The sequence below is a fragment of the Sceloporus undulatus genome, chromosome 4 (assembly GCF_019175285.1).
Source record: "Sceloporus undulatus isolate JIND9_A2432 ecotype Alabama chromosome 4, SceUnd_v1.1, whole genome shotgun sequence".
Taxonomy (NCBI): domain Eukaryota; kingdom Metazoa; phylum Chordata; class Lepidosauria; order Squamata; family Phrynosomatidae; genus Sceloporus; species Sceloporus undulatus.
The window spans coordinates 79477626-79496702 of NC_056525.1; the positions used below are offsets into that span (position 1 = coordinate 79477626).

The 19077-nt window shown below is 37.3% G+C and overlaps 2 protein-coding genes across 3 annotated transcripts in view; both read right to left on the minus strand.

Annotated features, from left to right (window-relative positions):
• The window catches only part of LOC121927909 (cytosolic carboxypeptidase 6-like), an 827289-nt gene that overhangs the window by 436824 nt on the left and 371388 nt on the right, over positions 1 to 19077 (minus strand). The gene's annotated exons all lie outside the window — the stretch shown is intronic.
• BEND5 (BEN domain containing 5) overlaps positions 1 to 19077 on the minus strand; it is a 48554-nt gene that overhangs the window by 10942 nt on the left and 18535 nt on the right. For both annotated transcript variants that reach the window (XM_042461945.1, XM_042461946.1), the window contains exons 2-3: positions 18903 to 19036; positions 7883 to 8258 (exon numbers count right to left, since the gene is read on the minus strand). In XM_042461945.1, the coding sequence (XP_042317879.1) occupies positions 7883 to 8258; positions 18903 to 19036 (510 nt within the window). The remainder of the gene's footprint in view (positions 1 to 7882; positions 8259 to 18902; positions 19037 to 19077) is intronic.

The window sequence follows — 19077 nt, forward strand, 5'->3', positions numbered from 1 at the left end:
GTTGTTAATTGCCATCAAGCTGAGTTTGGTGTATGGTGACTGTATGAAGGGGAGACCTATATTCTTCTGTACCAAGCAAGACTTCATAGGGGAGGTTATGGGTACGGACTTTAACCTTCTATAATAACAATGGGAAGCATACCAACCAAGAAGCACCTAAGCAGTATTCTGAAAAATTTAGATACAACTTTCTCTTTTCATAGGAGAAATAAAAAGTTCCCTTGAACATTCTGGAACTGGCATGTTTACCTAAAACTATGTTTTCTTCCCTAAATTTAGAAAGTCTGTGGGCTCTCCCAATCTCAACAAGACAATGTCGGTTAGCCTGGGAACCTGAGAGAAAACAAAGATGAGTAGATGACTATAACCTAATTGTAAAGGTTCATTAAATACCACCCTAGACCTTCTGACGAGAGAAGTAAAATTTCTTTAAAAGTGAAATTGAAATTGGGGTAGGAGAGATCCCCCACGCAGCTAGGTATAGCCTTGGAAGTGTAACAGCGAGGGTGCTCAGTTTAGACTAGAAAAATCCTAATTGAAATCACTCCTCAACTATCAAGCTCTCTGGATGTTCTTGAGCTAGTTGTTTTCTTAGCCCTCCAGCATACAAAATCAAAGGGAAAGTGAGTAGAATTGAAAAAGTAACATCTTGTTGCCACCACTTACAAAAGGAGCCTGGAAAATTCCCAGATTGTACTCCCAATTGAAATATCTGGAGTTATTCTGCATTCTACAGCAATTTATAGTTATAAGCCAAAATGAAATCTCAAGAATGCGCCTTCTTTAATAATCCAACAAGAGATATTAAAAACTTAGCATCACTAATATTACTGCCTTTAAATATGAGTTCCAAGAGATTTGTAAACAGCATGAATTGGCCTTAAAACACTATTTTAAAATGCTGCTTTAAAAAACAGTTTGTTCTGCAAGAGAAAATACTTCTTAGGAGTGTATTCCCCTTCCTACCCAGCGCCCTCTCGTATATACTAATTTTTCACTTCAAGACACAGGATTAGAGCTTTGCAACTCAGCTACCATCTCATCACCATATCGTCTTCATTTTGGTAAACACAAGGAGAGCCAGGATAAATGACAGACAGGAGTTTAAATGGGAGAAGTAGGAACAAGAGAAAAGCAACCACTTTTGTCTTCCTACCAAACATGGACTTCTTGGTATAGCAGGAAACAAGGTGCCAAAAATGCCTTACTCCACCACCATGACTACAAAGAAGATGGGGAGAGGAGGCATAGGGAGGAAGGTAGGCATTTGCTTAGTTTATTAGTTTTTTTCTTCCCAAAGCTTTGGAAACATGGACAGCATCACAAACAGTCTCTCTTTCAATTTCTGGACATACTCTAACTGTATAATGGTTTGTTTTTTTAAGTCTGTCTGTCAGCCACATAACAATATGGTTACCTTTTACTATTTGCTGATAATTCATAGATTCATACATATGACATTACATATCTTCCTAAAGTAGTATGTCTGATAAACTCTGACATAATAACAGTCTACAAACCCGACAAGGTTCTGTTATTAAGAAGTCAGTGACACAAAGCACTAAAATATTTTTATTTATGTTCTAAATCTCTGGGCAGTTCTCTTATACCCAAAGCAAAGCCTCTTCAAGCCAGATAAACTTCACAATGATTTCATAAACTACTAAGAGTTGCATTTACAGCACAGCATGTTGTGAATTAGGCATGCATTTCCTTTTACTGCCTTTTTGCTAATTGGTGTTGTGTGCCTAATTTGCCATGCACCATGCTTACTTTTAAAGTTTCTTTCCATTTGTAGGTTTTGTGCTTTGATAAGCAAGAAAGAAATTGTGCAGTTAGGGGAGGTTTCTGAAAGTCAACAGAAATGTGTTATCTTAACACAGCAAATGCAAGCACACAAGGAAAATCCCACAATGAAAAGTATTCTTTTTACATGCAAGTGGTAAGGCATTTTAGTCTAGAAAGCAGAATAATAATTTTAAAAGAACTGCACGCACGCACACACGCACGCATACACAGCTTTTTTCCTTCCATAGGTCTTTGCTCGAAGTTTCCTTCATATAACTGTTGCCCTTTCAAAGTGTTCAGAGTGACATTCTAGGTTAAAAATACCACTTGAATACAGTAAGGCAAATTTCTGCTTTATATTTTAAATTCAAAGGTGGATAAGAAGAAAGGTTAGAGGGTATAAATGGTGAATTCTGAAATTCTGGGTCTAACAATGGCCACTTTCACACTGACTGTTATCATACATGTGGTAAATTAAGCAATTGTTGGAACTGTGGCTTACTAAGGATGAACCAAGTGCTCATCCATACTGCTCAATCACTCTTACCTGCCAAGGAAAGAATGAAGCACAAAACAGGGGTTTGCTCCATGGTTTTTCATATCGCATGAACCCAGGTATAAAAATGTAAAATTTCTGAAAACTATGAAGCCATGGAAAATATATTTATTTGCTTTACTAACTGATTGTGTATTTGGTTTACTAATTTTAGCTGTTCCTCCTAAATGGGCTAAACCAAAGAGATTCTTTTCAGATATTCCCTCCGATTGAGGACCATGAAGCTCCATTTGTAACAAAAAATAAATCATTAAAAAGTAATTTCAGTTGGTTATTACTATAAGAATAAACTTTACTTTTAATATATCACATATTGCAGTTGTGTGCCAAACTAAATTATACATAATACATTTATGTTCCTAAAATAACAAAGTAGTTTTGAATAAAGTACCCTTGTTTCACATTTACTCAATTTACCTGAACATTTCTAGTTTTTTTTTTCCTTTGGGGCAGGGGAAGAAGAAAAATTGTCATTTTGTCTTCTCTAGTCCTCTGTATGGCAAGCAGATATAAAGTAATACTTCTCATAAAAAGAAAAAAAAACTGTTGCAGTGATATGACCCTATAAATAGTCCTACATAAAATTCTTTCACTTAGTTTTTAGAAATAATTTTAGGAGACAAATATATGAACACTTTGTTTAAACATTTTATCATTCTACAATCCAATCTTTTCTGGGGGAAAAGATTCCATAATTTTCCTAGGGAAAAATGCTTTGGGGGGGAAAATGGGAAGACCCCCCTCCTCCCCCCCCCTTTTTTTTTTTTGCAGGCCTTCAAATCTCTGTCCAGACTTTTGTCTCCTGTTGCTTCTCATGCAACAGGACACAAAATTCATAGCTAGTTTTGGATTCTGCTTCTGGTTTGTTGAGGGGGGGGAAGGGGGGTATCGAAAATGCAAATTTTGATTTTGTCATTTTACATATGGGACTCCATTTTACTATGCCACTGTGTGTAATGGGACTTGAGAATCCATGGATTTTGCTCCCCTGGCCCTCACGGCTTAACAGCAACTTTGGAGAACATGAAATTTCATGGGCAGATCATTCTGCTCCACCTACTTTATGTAAGATCTCAGCTATGGTAAATATCCATATCTGTCAAGTGAAAACTATTATGTTATCCTAATTGGAGAACAATAGGAAGATGGTGGTCCCCATAAATGTGGTCCCCAACATACCACTAAATGGAATGTTAAAACTCCTTCCAACTGTTAAGGAAAATAGACTACAAGGCCTTGGTTCACAAGGTCTTCTTGAGCACCAAAAACAATAACAACAGATTGCCAAGGGTGAATCGCTGGCTACAGCATTACACTCATGCAGCATCGTTCAACACAATGGAATCAATTGTAGAACAAGTCGCACATATGAAGGAGCCTTCCAGATGACCTCTATGGAACCATTTGCATAGAATGCAATGAGGAACAACTGAACATAGTTGCCTCTTGCACAGAGTTCAGCAACTGCCAGGAGTTGGAGGGCTGCCCTTGTTCAACACCAGAATTCAAAGGTTGTACCTCCCCCTCACTGAACCCCAAATCTCTGAATTTAAAATGTTATCCACACTCTTTATGGATCTGAGGGCAATTTCACCATGTTTTGGGCAACCTGAGCTGTTCTAGGCCCAGCGGAGGCCCTTTTTAAAGAAAAAGGCAAATCTGTTCTCCCCCCCCCCCAGCAATGCCAAAAGCAATTACAAAATACTAGATGTCCTCCTGGGGCCTCCAAAATGGCTGAGATGGCATATGCAGCTCATTTGCTCTTAAGATTTTCTACCCACCTACCAATTGTTGCATATTTTTTCCCAAATAGCATTAACTTTGTAGATGATTTTTTTAAAAAAAAGCTTAAATAGCCTATTTACGGTTCATTCTTAGCACCTACTTTGATAATATGGTGTACCCTCAGTATCTGCTGGAGTTTGTCCCAGGCCCCCCCCCCCGGCCCCATGGATACCAAAATCCATAGATGCTCAAGTTTCATGATAATACAATTACATAATAAAATGGCATCCCTTATATAAAATGACAAAATCAAGGTTTCTTTTTGGGAGTTTTTGTGTGATGTGAACTCTTTAAAAGAGGCAGGAAATGGGAAAGAGAAAATGCCTCCAGTGTGGATGAAAAACCTATGAGAGATATTTGAAGTTGTAAGTATCCAACATAAATATTTAAGAGATCAAAAGAGCAAAGGCTTGGGATTTTACAGCCTCTGAAAAAATTATGAACTTGGATTCTTCATTCTTAGAATACTTTTTTCATCTATGAAAATAAAGTAAACAAGGCAAATTTTATTTTTTCTTCAAAAAATGTATAGAAACTACTTTTACCTCAGGTTCATCTGACATGAGATCACTCACTCAGGGCAAAGAGAACTACCTACATTCCTACATCAGAAACTGCATTTACTCTTCAATTATTTTGAAAAGGCAGAGGAAATGAAGCATAGACCACTCCATGCCACCACAACCCAAAAGAATGAAGGATTTACAGTATTTCTTTCCTCTAAATGGATGCATGACCTGTAATGTGCGAGTTTAATCTAAATGCCTGGAAGCATCTATGTTAAATACGTAATTTCAGTTAATTATGTATGATAGAATTGTAATAATTTTAGTTAAAATAGGAAGTCTAATCTATATTTAAAATAATATTTTATTACTCCATTCGTTAATGAGGAGTGAAAGTATGCGACCTGCTTATTTTATTAAAAATATATTAAAAAATTCTCAGAATGTATGATTACCAGATCTTTACCATTTTTTACATTTTCTACAAACACCCCTTTCACATAGTACTGGAGAATGTAAGGGTAGCCACTAAAGGAAACTACAAACAAGAATGAGCAGAGGAGTATCAAGAAGGAAATTATACTATCATGCTCAGAGGAGCGAATGGAACAGAACCTTTTTATAGTATTCTCAGTGGAAAAGACATCAGATTCAAAGAAAGAGATTTGTCACAACTTTTAAGAAGGAAAGGTAACTTTAAAAAGGCAGCACAGATATTATCTAATCATTGAGAATAAGAGCTACTTAACACTGAGAATAAGACAACTGAAGACATGGCATATATATTTGCACAAATCGAAACTGATGCAGTCATGGCTTAGGACTTAAGTAAGAACTATAGTTCAAACACTAGTAAACTGACGTGAAATCCCTCAAGGGTGAACTTCACACACTGGATTGGTTCAGAAATATTCTGAGCTAATTCCCAGAAGATCAAAATACACTTCTTTTTCTGAGTCATTCTTACTTAGAAATACATAAATGGAAGCTGTTCAGAAATGTAAGCTTGATGGGGTGAGAATACAAGGCTGCAACTGTGTCCCTTCATATGGCAACCGACCCACGTCGCCTTTCTTCGAAGACTTCTTTAGGAGAGTGAGAGTTCCAAAAAAATAAGAGTATCCTCTTGCACATATGCTCTCCCATTTATGTCACACTCTGTTGAATCTGGCAATTGGGGATGGGTAGGAAGTGGCAGAATGATGCTGAAAATAGTGATCTTTTTCTTGTATGTCACCTCACCTCACCTCCAAGTTTTCTTTCTTCCACCCACACATGGATAAAATAGCTATGAATTTCTGATGTCACTTGACAACTCTGTCAACACTGAGTTCCACAAAAGGGAATTTTAAAAACTGTAGATCTGATGATGAAAATAACAACAAAAGGAAACACAATTGTTTGTTATGGTAGGTTAAAAAGAAACATAAGGAACCTGATTACTGTACAGGAGATCTCTGGAGAGCCCTCCAGTCACCTGCTTCTGCCTTACTCTGTCTCCAATCTTGTGTCCCTCTGCAGTTTCACAAATGTACACAGTACACTTACATGTGTTGTAGCTGGAAAAGGTTTCGAATTTTAGATAAGAGAGACTCAACTTATACAATTATTTTTTACTTTAACAAGGAGTCTAAAAGTCTAACCACAAACTTTCTTCAAACTTGATGCTGAATTATAATGTGCATATGCATAAGAAAGACACTGTTATATGACACTGTCTTGCTTGTAAGTATTTTTTCATTATGTATCAGACAATGGATATCCTGACTGTATTAGTCATGTTAACTTAGTCACAGGTCCTTTGCCAGAAAACTCTTATTTCACAGTCTCAAATTAACATTACCTTAAATTTTACACTTGACCATGAAGCATTATCTGTTCACTGTGTATGAAATAGAAGCACTTTTTTGATTTTGCACTTTTAGAGAAAAAGGCTGCCTGAGTAATAGCTAAATTCTTGACACTGCAGTCCTGTTCAACAAACATACCTTAATGTATATCAGAGGACAAGTAACATGAGCTAAAACACGAAGTACTGCTTTTTTTAAAAGCAGGCTTGCTGAACGAATGAAAATATTTTCTGATTTTATGTAAATTTGGATTGTATACCTGTGAATAAATCTAAACTAAAAATGAAAAATGTACAAGGGCTACAAATATAGAACTGTGGGGGGCTTTGATTATGTATTCTTGCATGGAAGAGAGTTGGACGTGATGGACCTTGAGGTTTTTACCAGTTCTACAATTCTATGATTCTAAATGATATTTGCACAGTGAGACTGCATTGGAGTTCTACCCCATATATAGTTCTAGAAAATTATGCATACGTCTGTAGAATTCCCACTAAACACAGTAAGATTAATTTAATTAATTAATTTAATTTGTTTTATTTATATTCCACTATTCCAAAGATCATAGCGGTGAACAGCAAGTAAGCTAATTAGCAAGTAAGCTAATTTGCCCCCAACAGTCTGGGTACTCATTTTAGCGCCCTCGGAAGGATGCAAGCCTGAGTCGAGCTTGGGCCCTTTTGCTGGTCTTGAACTCGCAACCTTGTGGTTTTGAGTGAATGGCTGCAGTACAGGCATTTAACCACTGCACCACCAGGGCTCCAAAAATAAAGTATTTACTTTTATTCCACAATTTTCTTGTGTTCCTTTGTCATTTTACAAAGATCTGAGTTCCCATTACTTAGGCTCTAATACTTGACATCACAATGATTAATTCTGGAGCGGAATGTGACTAAAATGTCATATTTTTATGCCCATGTTATAGTGGCAGATTGAATACTGGGGGATGAATAGATCAAAAATTCTTGTTCTCAACCATAGCACCCTATGAAGATGTATGGCCCATTGGAAAACCAACACAGTCTTTCAGCAGAAAAAGCTTTTCTTCTTCCATCATCATCACCACCACCACAACCACTTTTAGAGTCTACCAGGTATCATTAGATAATGAGGGGTGTTCTAAGTAGTATTAATTTTTGTAATTGTGCTAGTGCATTTGGAATTGTTCCCAGAGCACCTATCACTACTGTAACCACAGTTGTATTCTAGTAGTTGTAATAATAGCATTATATTTATTTTTAGAAAAATAAAATAAATCCAGAATTTCCAATGCAGATTTAAGTAAATGTCTAAGCAGTATGCAAAGACATAGCAGTATTATTTTGTATAAATTTCATTCACTTTAGACTCAAATTAAATTATTTTAAAACTTGTTCCAGTTATATCCAAGCACTTACCACTGCCTAGTCTTAGAAGCAGTACATCCTGTAGCCGTCTGTTCAAGTCTCTGAGTTCTTTCATTTCTGACACTAATGTCCCATACTCTTTTAGCTTTTTTGCTTGCTGAACAAGCTGTCTTCTTGTTCTTTCAAGTTCTTGCTGAATGTGTCTCATTTCTTCTTGCTGTTGCTGATAGCTTCTCAGTAATTCTTCATAAAGGACTCGAGGAACTACAGCATCGTCCATACTGTTCATCCTTTCTGAAGTTTCCAAAAATGTTGCCTCAGGACTGGAATTGCTACTGAGACTCATTCCATTTTGCTTCTCAAGGCGTGCAACAACAGCTTCAATGCTTTTGTGTGTACCTTCATTTTGTTTTCTCCCATCTTGTCTCTGTATATCACAACAAAATACTGTATTAAAACACCACAGCATATAACATACTAGAGTCCTACAGAAAACTAAAACAGGGTTGCACTGTATCCCAAGAGGGAAAAAGTATGCATCATATACAATTATTTTTATTGCAGCAAACAGTTTTAAAAAGTTCAAACCCTAACATTCTAGCCAGTTGCTTCTACACAGCATATCATATCAAACTCAGACATCATGCCAAATCCAGAAAGTCTCAGAAGCCTACAAGAGATCTTGCTAATTTCTCAACCACTCTGAATCCTACTAAAACAGGAAAAAGCCTTCGTTCCAGGCACAATATAGGGCAGGATAGGTGGCAATCACAGAGTTTGGTTGGCTATCAAGATCAGCCAAAATCTGGAGATACTCATCAATGGAAACCTAATGCTAATTAAACAGAGTCCTGCTTACAAGCACTCTAATTAATTTGTTGTTGTCGCTCTTCAAGTCATTTTTGAGTTATGGCGACATAAAGGCAAACCTATCATAGGGTTTTCTTGGCAGAATTTGATCGGGGGGGGGGGTTCTCCCCTTGCCTTCCTCTGGATCTGAGAGAATAAGTACATCTAGGGTTCTAAATATTGTGTTCTTTATGTCAAATGCATTAGTCTACTCACTTTGTTTTTAAAAAATGCAACTAGACATTTTTCAATATTAAGCCAAATGCTTCCATGAGGTAAAGAAAGAGGCACAGATATTGTGTCTCATTCCATTTGCTGGTATTTTCCTCATCAGATTTAGGTAGCAAACTATCAAAGGGCTAACAGGTCTCTACAAAAAATCCCTGTAATTTTTACAGTATTATCAAAAAATCCCATACCTAAATGCAATTTTTGTACCCTGCTGGTTTAAGAGTATGTGGCTACACCTTTCACATAAGTTACTTAATTTGGAGAAATGTGTAATACAATCAAATTATTAGTATAGTGCTATTCAGAATTGTTCAGTTATCAGCAATCTCCCTACTGAGGTAACAATTGAACCATATTTGCATCCTCCAAATTTGCTTATTAGTAGTAGCAGTCAAGGCTTCTTGTAAATATTGGATCCTCCATTTTAATACCATCCAAGGTAGATGGAGATGAAATACATATGTAATTACAATAGTTGATTTTAAGATCTTTAAAATGCTGCTAAATGTGTACAGCTGGAAATAGTATCATTTGGCCAGGAGAAATGATATGTGAAAATAAAATGCATGCATAAAGCCAGCAAAAATTATGAGTGTATCAGTCATGTTTTTATGATACAATGTACATTTTTAAATTTAATTATTTTAACTTAATTTTTTTAACTTTTAATTTTTTTAATTTGCAAAAAAAGAACAAGTGGATAAATAAAAGAGGTAAAGGAATGCCAGTATATTGTGACGATTATAATTAATATTTAGAAAAATATAGCAGTATCAGACTGTTCTATATGGAGAGCTGAACTGCATATTTTATATATGTTATCAGTAATGATACATGCAATGTTCTTGTATGGCTGCCATGGCTAAACTATTTGAAATCCCTTGTTTCATAGAAGCAACAGAGGCATCTCCAACACAGAGGTCTAGGTATCTAAAGCAAAGCTCTGATACAGGAAATCAGTTTGAATGTGAACAACCTTAATCTTTGTTTAATTATTATATGACCAAACATAGGAATGCCAGTCATTATATGTTTCACAGTTCATGTCTGTCTGCATGCCATTATTAATTCTACTGGAAAACAATTACTTAGACTTAGTGATATCTTGGCTAAGTCACTACCTAAGTTGTTCTGAACAGTCACCATTATAGTATGACAACATATGTAAGAGAGAGTACCCTTTGCAGCTCACTTATCTGAAATCATTATAAATGTACAAATCAACTCAGTGCCTTGAGATCAGAAAAAAATAAAACCATGGTAGCATATATTCATTACTCTTTTCTTGATTTATGACAAAAATTGGACTGTGGAATAAAAAAAAATCTGTCAACACAAAACACAAAATATAATAATAATAATAATAATAATAATAATAATAATAATAATGTATATTCTGCTTTTTCGCAGAGGAATCAAAGTGGATTATAAGAGTATAAGAATAAAACATTGTACAGTTAAAAATTACAGTTAAAAAGAACAATCCCATATCCCAACTGCCCCCCAAGCATAAAAAAAAACATTTTTTATGTTGGCAGTGCTTTTCCGTTAAAAAAAATTAACAGAATTCTCTCTATTGCCAGAATGAATCTGGTTGTGGTTTGTAACTTTTGCCTATCTATTTCATTGTGCTGTGGTCTTTACTGTATGACTATGTAAACCAAGTCATAAAGCTTTCATCATGATGATACAACAGAATAGCTGTAGATATTAATCATGAAAAATTTCTTGAAATCCATGGTTGAGCCTCACTAGCTCAACATTGGGGCACAGCACATAATGAGTTAGGCCTCGTACAGACTGGTGCTATGCGCCAGCCTGGGGCCGATTTTAGGGTTCGGGAGATCAGAGTGTCGGCATGCTCCCGAGCCCTACCACGCTGTCCAGGTGCCATCATGGCTTGCCCCTATCCCCACGGGGGCTGCCATGATAATGTACGCGCAGTGCAGCATCCAAATGGCAGTGCACCATGCGTACATTATTGGTGTGCGAGAGGGCTCCAATGGTGCCCTGCGCATGGCCTAAAAACAACCCGCCAGGAGCGGGTTCTTTTATGCCTTGCGGAGACCACGCCATTTGGTTGATGAGGCCTCTGTCAGGGGCAGAAAGGGGCGGTGTCTCACTGCCCCTTTCTCCCCATCTATTGAGCCTCTTTGTCACCTTTCATTCCCAATGACCTTTGATTGTGAATTCCTGTATGGCATGGATAGCTCTTGTGGTCTTTTCTAACCTCTATGATTCTATGACCTCAAACCTTAACTGGAATGGCCTAAGAATACCTGGAGATTTTCAAAAAGAGCTTATAAGCCTTCTCCTGTACAGTAAGCCTTCCTTGCAGTTCCCCTTCAGAAGATAATTCTGTCTGGGAAGCATGGGAGGAATTAATTAACTCCATTCCATTCATATGTTGCTTTCTCCCAGAGTGGGACCTGATAGGGAAAGCTATGCTTACTCTTTTCCAAGCATTTTTAAGAATTCTTGTTTTCTAGAAACACTTTCTGGAAAAAAAAATAGTGGGTAGGTATGAATTTACACTACAAAGCAGGTAAGATAGCTCACCCAACAAAAGATTCTGATGACTAAACTCAATTTTTGAAGATCAACAGGCAGCCAAAATTCCAAACAGGTATAAAATATCTTCCATGACATATAATTTGGCACTGGGAGGAAACTACAACCTTGAAGACTAGAACTGCTTTGACTGGAATAATTCCATAATCATCATATGAGGAAAATTCTTTGAGGAGACAATACAGGGAAATAGCAGATAGGGCTCAACATGTATGCAAATGAGAAAAGCTTAACATTATGTAAGCTGAGGAGCCATGATGAACATATTATTTAAGAATGTTTTGAAACATTCCAATGTATTTAATGCATTTAATGCTGTTCTTGTTTAATTGATATTCACGAAGGAGGGCAATAAATAAAAATAAATAAATTTAAGTCCAGGACTTTCTCCCTGTACACTTAGGAATTATTTATGTATGCATACATTCTTTGCTAGCACTTTTGATAAGCTACAACAAGGTAACTCAGGCCTGTTACAGACTGCCAAAATAAAGCTGCTTCGGGTCTCTTTGGAGGTATGCTGTTTAAATGATGCATGCATCCTAAGAATCCGGAAGCTGCACCAAAGCTACACTCCAGTGCTTAGGAATGGAGTGTGGCTTTGGCGCAACCTCCGGATTCTTAGGACCCATGCATAATTTAAATAGCATACTTCCAAAGAGACCCGAAACAGCTTTATTTTGGCAATCTGTAACAGGCCTCAGTTAAGGAATTTCTATTCTGTGGGATGAGATTCATATTCTCTAGCTAGTGTTCTTTGTATTCTGATAAATCCCAATAAGTAGCCCTTTCACTTCTCCTCCAGAAACACACAAATTGCTTTGTTGATAATTTTCTATAAAATGATATATTTGATGGCATGGCTTTTGTCAACAAACTACAAGATGCTCCTTTAGCATTTGGTGAACCCACAGACAGAATTTACTGAAGAACACTAAGTGTTCATCAAAGTACAAAATCCATTTGAGCTCTGGCACAGTTTGGTATCTTGCTATTAGCATAAAGAATTTTGGAACCAGTGCCTCTGAGTAGCAGGTTGCTCGCAAGCGATTCAAATATTTGGAAAAGAGCAGAAAACCACAGTTCATTGGAGAGTAGTAGGAGTTATTTCCAATAGTACTGAGAAAAAAACTCATGTCACAAATACACTATGTAGTTTGAAAGCTATAGGCAAAAATATCACACTCTAGTATACGTGCTGTCAATATCATGTTGTTACATGACTCTTCAGTGACAATCAGAAAAAAGATGTGACCACAGCAAATGTGATAGAAAGATGCTTCATGTGCTGCATGTACAGCATAAAGACTATCAGAATACCTATGGGGGAAAGCATCATAAATTGATATCAGTCATACCCAATATAAGCTATTTAAAAAAAAAAACTTTACTTATAAACGCTTATCAACTTGTGTTTTTGGCTCCCAGTCATGGATCCTAGAACAAGGGAGGGAGGGTTCAAGCCCCCCAAGAGTAAAGTACAGAGGACTGCTCTGTCCAAAAAATGATTGAGCAAATTGGACCATCAAGACTTCTTAGAAATTATCAGTCAGAAATGTATTAAACAATCAACCACATATAAACTCTTAAGAGAAATACTGTACAGTTGTCCTTCCTGATTCACAGGGGATCCGTTCTGGATCCCCCACGAATCGGAGAAACTGCAAATATCCAAGCCCCATTGGATATAAAGGCTGCACACTCCCAAATGTGGTCCTGTGCGTGCGCCATTTTGTCCCTCTTGGCTTCCCATTTGCTGAAATTCAAGACCACAAACAGGAAGTCTGCAAACTAGGAGGGATGACTGTAGTTGAGACCAAGAATAACAAAGGCTGCATGCTGTTATTCTATGCTCATTTGCTTGGGAATAAGCTACATGAAACACATTTTTATTTATTCTTATTTAGACTTTGCCACAAAGGCTCTCACAGCATCTTACAAATTGTTAATTTGATAGTTCCCTGCCCCTAGGCGTACAATCTTAAAAGACATGACACCAAAGCAGAAGAGAATGGCAGTAGGAAGGGGATCAAGTCCAGCAGATACTGCCAGTTCTTTTCTCCCTCCAAGGCTAGGATGGCAGTAGCTAAGATGGAGGGCAGAGCTTTCAATTTCCTCTGGGCCTAGGTGGAGGGGCCTGTAAGTATATGTTCTGCTTTTAAGAGTTTTAACATTTAAGAGTGACTGAATTATATTATATGGAAGAAGTAATTTGCCTTTTCCTGATTATGTCCTAAAATATAATTCTCTGTACCTCAAGCCTGGTAGATATACCCTTTTTGGCATATTCTTTTGATAATGTTATGTATGTGAACTTGTTTCCCCTAACACATCTCCACAGGTGTTGCTTTTAAAGTAATATAGTTGAAGGAAGAATGTGAAAACAGACTTTATAGACACATCTGCATTTACTTAAAAAGGTATACACCTTTGCTTGACATATAATTGTATTTTTAAAACATTATTCAATGTGTAATAATTTGTTTATTATTTTGCAATTGTTTTCATAGTATGTTGTCAGATTGTTTCCTGCTTCGGTAGTTGCTGGTTGTTATTTTAATGCAATGCACTCCGTGTTTTGTAAAAAATATACCTGCAACTAGGCTTATCTGCCAATGTTGGACTTCCCCCATCTTAAAAACAATTGCAGAGACACAGCTGCTAGTGGTACAGCTGGCAGATCATATTCATAAAATCAACTTTAAAAATAAATAATCACAAAAGTTCAAAGATTAAGCATTTATTAAATAGTTTTCAACTGAACAGACAATTCAAAATCAGTTAAAACAATTTTGAATAATATAAGCATAAAACATGTTCAGCCTGGATAAAAGTAGTTTGGCCCAAAGGCTTTACTAAAATGCCAGGTTTTAACTTGGTGCCAAAATGGTTCTAATGTTGGCGCTAACCAGGCTTCCAGAGGGAGGGAATTCCACAACCAGAGTGCCACTGCACAAAAAGCCCTCTCCCATGACCTCCCACAATATATCTCGCCTACTGATGGGACACAGAGGAGAGTCCCTCCAACAATCTCAATTATTGGGAAGGATTCAGCTTCAGTTTATTCACCCTTATCCAGCCCATTACAGAATCCAGACACTCCAACACCTCCACAGCCCCAGCTGACTCCAATGATAAGGAAAAGTAGAGCTGAGTGACACTGGCACACTGATGGCATCCAACCCCAAAACTCCTAATGACTCTCCCAATGGCCTTGGCCTCATACAGATGTTAAACAGCAAGGGAGACAAGACTGATGCAGCACAATGGCCACAGTCCCCCAGTAACACTCTCTGGAAGCAACCTTGCAGGGACCTTGTAGGAGTGGAACCAATGTAAAACAATGTCTGCTACTTCCAACCATCAGAGTCTACCCAGTAAGATACCATGATCAATGATATCAAAACCCACTGAGAAATCCAGAGTAGCACTCCTGTCTGTTCCCTGGAGTAGGTCATCAGTCAGAACAACCATGATGGGCTCGGTATCATACCCTTACCTGAAACTAAATAGAAATGGGTCTACATAATCTGTTTCCTCCAAGATGATCTGAAACTGCCCAGCCACCACATGTAAGCCCCTTGTCCAACCACAGGATATTAGTGATAGGGCAGTAGTTACCACATACCTTTGGGTCCAGGGAGATCCTCTTCAGGAGAGGGTGCACAATTCTCCTTCAACGTAGCAGGCACCTCCCCCTGATGTAGTGAGGCATTCACCACACCTTGGCCCCATCCAATCAATTCACATCTGCTGGATCTTAAGAGCCATGATGGGCAATGGTCAAGGCTACAAGTGGTGGGATAGACTGTTTCAGGCATCTTAGCCACACATCATCAAGCTGCAACAAATGAAACTAATCCCCTCCTCTCAAAAAAATTGACCAGTTACTTGACACTCCCCTGGACCCTGCAATAACTGTGGCACAAAGTTCTGAATGAATACAAACAGCTTTCTGCTTGGCAAATTTATTGTAGTAAGCAACTGACAGTTGTAAATCTGGCCTCTCTGAGCCTGATTCCAATAGGCTCTTAGCCACTCTGAAAGCTCTGCTGGACAACGAGCAGAAGGCAGAACAGAAGAGGCATAGTAAGTTCTTTCTGCCACTTTCAATGCCGCTTGTTATACACCACAACAAAACATCCTTACCAATTTTTGGTCATATTCACTCCATGACCAATACCATTGCACTCTAGCATTTGTCCAGCTTGTTTTATTGCCTGTAGATTTTCAGTAATTCAAGATGAATAGGACTGGGTGCTTAGGAGTGACTGCATCAACAGTCCTTTCCATCTCAATATTCCATAGTGGGAACAAGGCCTTGACATAATCATCAGCCCTTATCAACCAGAAAATCCCCAAGAACATTCAGGAATCCTCCCATAAGTCTCTGAAAGCAAACCATCTTAATCAGTCTCAGACCCTTGCAGGGGAGGCTTGCTATTGCAAAACCAAACTTCACAAGGAAGTAATCTGACCATGACAACAAGGCTGTTGTATATCACCCCTAAAATTAGATCGTCCTTCATCCATCCAACAGCAAAAACTAAGTCTAAGGTATGTCCTGCCACGTGTTTCAAGACCAATGAGGTACTGAAACAACTCCATGGTTATCATGGTAGCCATGAAGTCTGGAGCAGGTCCTGTCATGATAACACAGTTCTGGGATTCTCCAGTACCAACACTGAGACCACCTCAGTCACTTCAGACAGGAAAGCTGCTGGGCCGCAGGATGGGTGGTACACCAGGAGCTTTCCTGTTCTATTTTTCTGGCCCAGCACAAGATACAAACCTTCAAAGTATAGACATATCATAGGTTAAACATAGAAAGGCAGATATTGTTTTGAATTTTCCAGGGTGCAATACAAATACATTATCATTACTAATAGAATCAATAAGAAAAATCCAGGATGGTGAAAAAAATTGTGCTTCCATGCCTACAATGAGATTCTAATTTAATGCATACTATTTCTGACAATGAAAAATCTGAAACATGGCAAAAAACCATGAAAATACAGGGGGAAATTCCAACTTTTCAGCCAATTCCAGACCAATGATCAGTAATTCAAAGTCTGATCACTCTAGTGACATCCAAATGTACAGACTCAATCTGACATGAGAGATGAGGCCTGGAATATATATGGTTGGGTTAAAATAATAAGCCAAAAGTTCTGTTCTATTTCAAGATTCTTCTCATCATGTGTTATTTTCATTTGCAGGAAGAAAAATGTCACTAGCCCATGATTTTGCATTAGTAACATAAGATGTGTATATATGTGTGTGCATGGCTCACACTGTTGCCATGAAGAATGGTTAACAGGGTGTGTGTTTCTTCCCATGTTGACTCTTATTAGTACTCATAAAAAACATACTTGCTATCATCCAGACACAAATATAGCAACCCCGCTGCAAGTAAAACTGTAGTGTTCATTCACTGGAAGTACTATTTGTCAAAAAATGGGATGTAAATATAATAGCAATGTATCATGGCAAAGTAATTGGTCAACAAAAGTTAAACAGTTATCAGATTCATTAAAAACATTAAGCCTGTTCAAAACCTACAGTCCATATTCCTCATCTATTTAAAAGCATTATACAGTATGTGTTCTTTTCCTCTCTGTAATTTTGCCAGTAAACCAAAGAACTCAATTCCCCCATAAAAGCACAGGCAGCTGTAGGACAAAATCATGTTGGGGCATTACACCATGTTATGCTATTTATACTTGGGGGCTATACTTTGTACATACTTGTATAAGGAGGTATTCAACATCCCATTACACAAGCAATTTCCCTTCTGTCCACTTCCCAAACAAGCTGGCATAAAGGTAAATCACATGCACAGACCCCATGACTTTAACAGAATTTACAATGGCCACTGAAACATTGTTGCTGCCTCTGTTTGGAGTCAGAAAGTACTAGAATTTTATGCACACTGGCACAAACATTAAATTATTGTTGCTGTGCCTGCATTTACTTCTCATTTTATTTCCATGGGATTAAGGCAAAGAAGTCATCAGCAAGAAGCCCTTGGTTCTAGAATCCAAAATCAAAGTAAGGCAACGTAATGGTTTTCATTAGAAACCACACTTACCTCAACAGATAAAAAGCCAAATAGTGCACGGTACCTCACAAAAGGCTACATGCAAAAAGCTTTTGTGTACACTATGGAACTGATAAGCCAAAGCTGTGCAATTCACAAGCAAGCAAAACCAGGGCAGGGAGATCATATGGTACACCCATCTTGTACTGTCTGTTGTGCTTTCTAAATGCTGTTTATGCTAAATATTTATTTACAATGTGGATGTCTTCTAGGAATGTTTAATTTAGATTCTGCAAAAAGTACGAATGTTATAGCCAGATACTCTTAAACCATTACAACTCCCCCTCCAAAAGCTTGTTGGGTATACGCCTTTAAATGTATGCTAACAACCAATTACAGGAAAATTTGGAGGGAGGGAGAGATACATCGATGTCAATGGATTTGGCTGCCTCAAACCCAGTGGAAAAAGTAGCTTAGCTGATGAGACAAAAAGCAAACTTAAGAGACAAGGGCATATAATATGATCCATGGTGCTATTTTTCTGTTTCTTGGAGTTTACAAAGTATTTCTTTAACCATGTGAAGTAGATCACTATCATATTTAGAAAAAGAGAAGTTAGGCTGAGACCCAGTGCCATACAATGAGCCCAATGGCTCAATGAACTTATACAACTTATGTTACTTGATCATGTATCATCAATTCAAATTGGTATTATACTATACTATACTATATACTATGCTATTGTTTTTATTAGATCAATAAAATTTGATAATTCTGACAACTTCCAGAAAAGTCACAGTTTTTTTAAGACAGTTTTTGATATTCTCAAAACCATAATACAAGGGTTACATATGTATAATAAAAATTGTTCACACACTAAGTGTAGAACATGTCCATCCTCTATTAAGATACTGACTAGCATTAACTTTTGAAAATAAGAGGGGGGAAATCTGAAGCACCTGAAAAAGCCTTGCAGCAGATGTTACTCCAAAACTGACTGTATTAACAATTACGGTAAGTCTTCATTTACAAGAAAAATTTAGTTACAATTCCAATTATTCAATTTCACAAAACAAAACCCTTCTCGGCAAAACTAAAGAAGTGTGTAACAACTGTCACTAAAACTGTTTGTACACAGAGTAAAATAGATGCATTTAGGGAGAAATGACACTTAAAGCAATGCAGTTAGTCACATTCCTTAGTTCAACAGTACGAAGCATATTTAATTGGAATTAAATTCCACTCTTTCCAAAAGAATTTACTCTTGTATAGGTTATTTCTATTTCTTTTCTGCTAAGAACTGAAGGGCATCCTGGAATTCTGAAATCACTTTAAAAGGGAAAAAAAGAAGAAATTAACCAACAAACAAAACTACAATACCTTACAGTGTCTAAGTTCCATATCTTCATCCCCATAATCTGTAATCTCCCCTGCTTCTTCTAGGTGGTTGAGAGAGAGCTTGGGGATTTTAATTTTCTTCTGCATCACACTGTTTTCAAGGTCAGTTTTATCTTCTGTAAATTTACATAAACATAAAATTGGTCACATTCATCAA